This window comes from Rhododendron vialii, chromosome 9a (genome assembly GCF_030253575.1).
Source record: "Rhododendron vialii isolate Sample 1 chromosome 9a, ASM3025357v1".
Lineage (NCBI taxonomy): Eukaryota > Viridiplantae > Streptophyta > Magnoliopsida > Ericales > Ericaceae > Rhododendron > Rhododendron vialii.
In genome coordinates, this window is record NC_080565.1 from 39852598 (window position 1) to 39855993 (window position 3396).

The 3396-nt window shown below is 40.0% G+C and overlaps 1 protein-coding gene across 1 annotated transcript; it reads left to right on the top strand.

The window, feature by feature from the left end:
• The first annotated feature begins 618 nt into the window (after positions 1-618).
• On the top strand, positions 619-2947 carry LOC131300465 (rhodanese-like domain-containing protein 14, chloroplastic). The gene is made up of 6 exons (XM_058326327.1): positions 619-971; positions 1093-1139; positions 1684-1776; positions 1974-2112; positions 2212-2314; positions 2605-2947. Exons 1-6 carry the CDS (start codon positions 755-757, stop codon positions 2717-2719), a joined length of 714 nt encoding a protein of 237 aa, XP_058182310.1. The 5' UTR covers positions 619-754; the 3' UTR covers positions 2720-2947.
• Positions 2948-3396: the final 449 nt, after the last annotated feature.

Sequence of the window (3396 nt, forward strand, 5' to 3'; positions counted from 1 at the left end):
TCGGTCCTCGTAGATGGACTCTCAAATAACACCACTAGTTATGCTTATCAACTTGCACAAGACTCGAGAGACCACAAAGGGAAGAAAAATCTATGAAAGTAAGCTTCACCACTTCCTTTGTTTTGTTATACAGGTGTTTCGAGCCTGTAGCGCGCATCTCAGAAAAATCATTATAGCCACTCCCACGATCGTTTCACGCGCGTACACGTGGAAGTGAGACAGCCCAGGAGGAGTTGGCAATGAGAATTGAACTTGAAATCTTGAGCAAACACTAACTCCAAAAGCAAGATCACTTAGCCAACCCTTTGGGTTTAAGCTTCACCACTTGACCCCTAAAAGATATTGAACCGGTCCGTCACACTGTAAATTGGCGATACAGAGCGGAATTTTTTGAGTTGAGGGAGGTGGTGAAAAGGACTGGAGGGTGAACACTGAACAGACTACACTCTACTGGACTCTTCCAAGACTTCGATTGCAAATTTTGAGGATTAAACAAAACAATGAGATGAGGACGAAAGAAATCCAAACGCAACTATCCACTTTAAACCACCACCACAAACTCAGATTCTCTTCTGACAAAGCCTTAAATATCCACAATGTCCATGGCCCACGTAGAAACATTCAAAGAAAAAAGAGGCCCAAGATCAATCAAAAAGTAGAAATTATTTCTACTAGTGACAGAACACAATCTTTAACAGTATATATAACACTGATTCTGTTTATCCAGGCCTAATCCCCGATTTTCGATCTTCCAATGGCTGCTCTTACTTCAGTGACTCCACACTCCTCTACCTCTAGTTTACATCCGAAATTCCATTCTATCCATTTTGGTGTCTATTTCAATTCTACAACTGAAAGTAATAATAATTTGAAACAAGTCAGGTTTTCAAGCAGGAGACTATCCTTAGACTCCATCTCTTCATCAGGCCTCAGAATTCGGGCTGCAGCAACCAAGCCTGCAAAATCACCAGGTATTTCTGCTACATCAGGTTTAACTGAATTCCACTTTACTGAAAATAGGTGATTACCAAAGCAACTGTGATTCCAGTCTTTGGGTGTGCTGAGTTTCTTATTTCTTTTTGGAGGGATTAGCTGAAGAAGAGTGGAAGATTAAGCGTGAGGTTCTACTGCAGAAAAAGGTCTCTCTCTCTCTCTCTCTGTCAAAAAGTAGATAACCAAATACTGGACCTAAGACGATTACTGGAACGATTTAGGATTCTTGGTTAATTTTATTCATGTGTCAAGTTGCATCCAAGACTTGACAGAGCCATAAATTAACCCGTGAACACTAAAGAACAAGACGGGAGTACCAGGAAAACTCAATACGAAACCTCAAACTAGGTTTACAAGGCCTGTAATATGTCCAGAAAAGGCGGTTAAGATCCAGAGACATCTATTTCCCCTGCACTATGAAGGGACCTTTTCACTTACATCCAGCCCCTAACATGACATGGACGGAAGATCGAAATCCTCATTTTCTTAAGATTGTGGTTTGGGAAGGTCTAATGGGTGGACTCACACCCACATCTGCTAGACTGCTACTCATACCCTAGTCCACCAACCATAGTCAATACGTTTAATAGGCCTCTAAAAATGGTGGTGAAGGTCCAAACGATACACTACAACGAAACTACAAAGTAACTTGGTAAGAGTATTATCAAGGAAAATGGCTAATATTTGCAGGTAAGGAGTGTGGATGTGAAGGAAGCATTGCGCCTTCAGAAAGAAAACAATTTTGTTATTCTTGATGTAAGACCAGAAGCAGAATTCAAAGAGGTACGCCATGCAAGCTAACCCAGTTTTACTCAATTAGCAACGCTCTAGACTTATTGCTAGTGCAACCAAAGTCGCTCATAACCCGGCTTTAACTGAGCACTTTAAGTTCACATCGCTTTGTTCTATCCGATTTTGCCTCCTTTCATCACCTATTAAACTATGTGATGCTAAGTTACAACCATCTTTCTGTTGCCAAGGGTCATCCACCAGGTGCTATTAATGTCCAAATATATCGACTCATAAAGGAATGGACTGCGTGGGACATCGCTAGGCGTGCCGCATTTGCATTTTTCGGCATCTTTTCCGGAACGGAAGAAAATCCTGAGTTCATACAACGTATTATAGAGTGACCCTATCTTCTACGTATTTTTTGCTTTGTAGGCTTCCAACAACTCAGAACTTGGGACCAACTAATTGTTTGGGATGTGACGACAGTTGTGGAATCAAAATTAGATAAAAGCTCCAAGATAATAGTGGCTTGCTCATCTGGGGGGACAATGAGACCATCTCAAAATCTTCCAGAAGGCCAGCAGTCAAGGTAAGTGTCATCCATCTTTAGTTTTCCATGTTCTTTCATCCTATTATTTCATTCACTCTGACCACTTCATCGCAGTTTTTATATCTATTTGCATCTCCTAGCTGAAGAACAAACTTGATGTTCTGACATCACAATAATACGACTGTAAAATGCTCATTGAAACCCATAGGAATACGGGGTCAGCTGCCTCACTTATGGGGTCAAGTTTATAGTTAATCAGGAATTAATGACATAATCAAATTTTCAATACTAAGAACCTTTTTGGATACTTATTACTGTATTTGCTACAGGTCACTGATAGCAGCCTATTTGCTGGTCCTCAACGGTTATACCAATGTATTCCATTTGGAAGGTGGGCTCTATACCTGGTTCAAAGAAGGATTACCTTCAGAGGCTGACGTATGAAGGTCTATGTGAAGGATGATTTTTAGATAGACTCCACATTTCACCCTTATTTACATTCGGATTGGCTTTATCTACGTCGCTAGAGTTTCTTTAATTAGAAACGACCTTTGGAGGCTTCTATCAGTTAAGCTACAGTTTTATGTATCAAATAGTTCCTCTATATTCCCACGTTGAGATTAGATAGCTGCACTGATGATTCTGATTATTATCCAACGTTGCTTTAACAAAGATTATGGCATGAAATCATGATCGAACTTGAATGAGACTATCAGCAACATAGAGGGGACCTATGAAACCCTTCAATATGGGGACTATTCGTAATGCTTTTCGAGATTAAGCAAATTCTTTGTGCTTACTTATCTCACGAAAATTGGAGAGACGCATTTGAAATGAGTTTGGCTTGTCATTACGAAACATTAAACCAGTTTGACGTGTTCAAAAGGGCATAAAAACAATGTGTTTTTCTATTCTTCCATAACGCTGTCACAAATTGCGCATTTTGAGACTTCATGAATTGACGTTCTTAAAAGGTCACACCACCAAGGCTCCATTCTAGAGTGTGGATTCAGCCCTCTTCAATAGGAAGAAAAAGGTGAGGATTCAATTTCCAGGACATCTCCAATCATTCTTTATACGCATGGAAACAAAATAAGTGCCAAAATTATCAAACTAGAGTT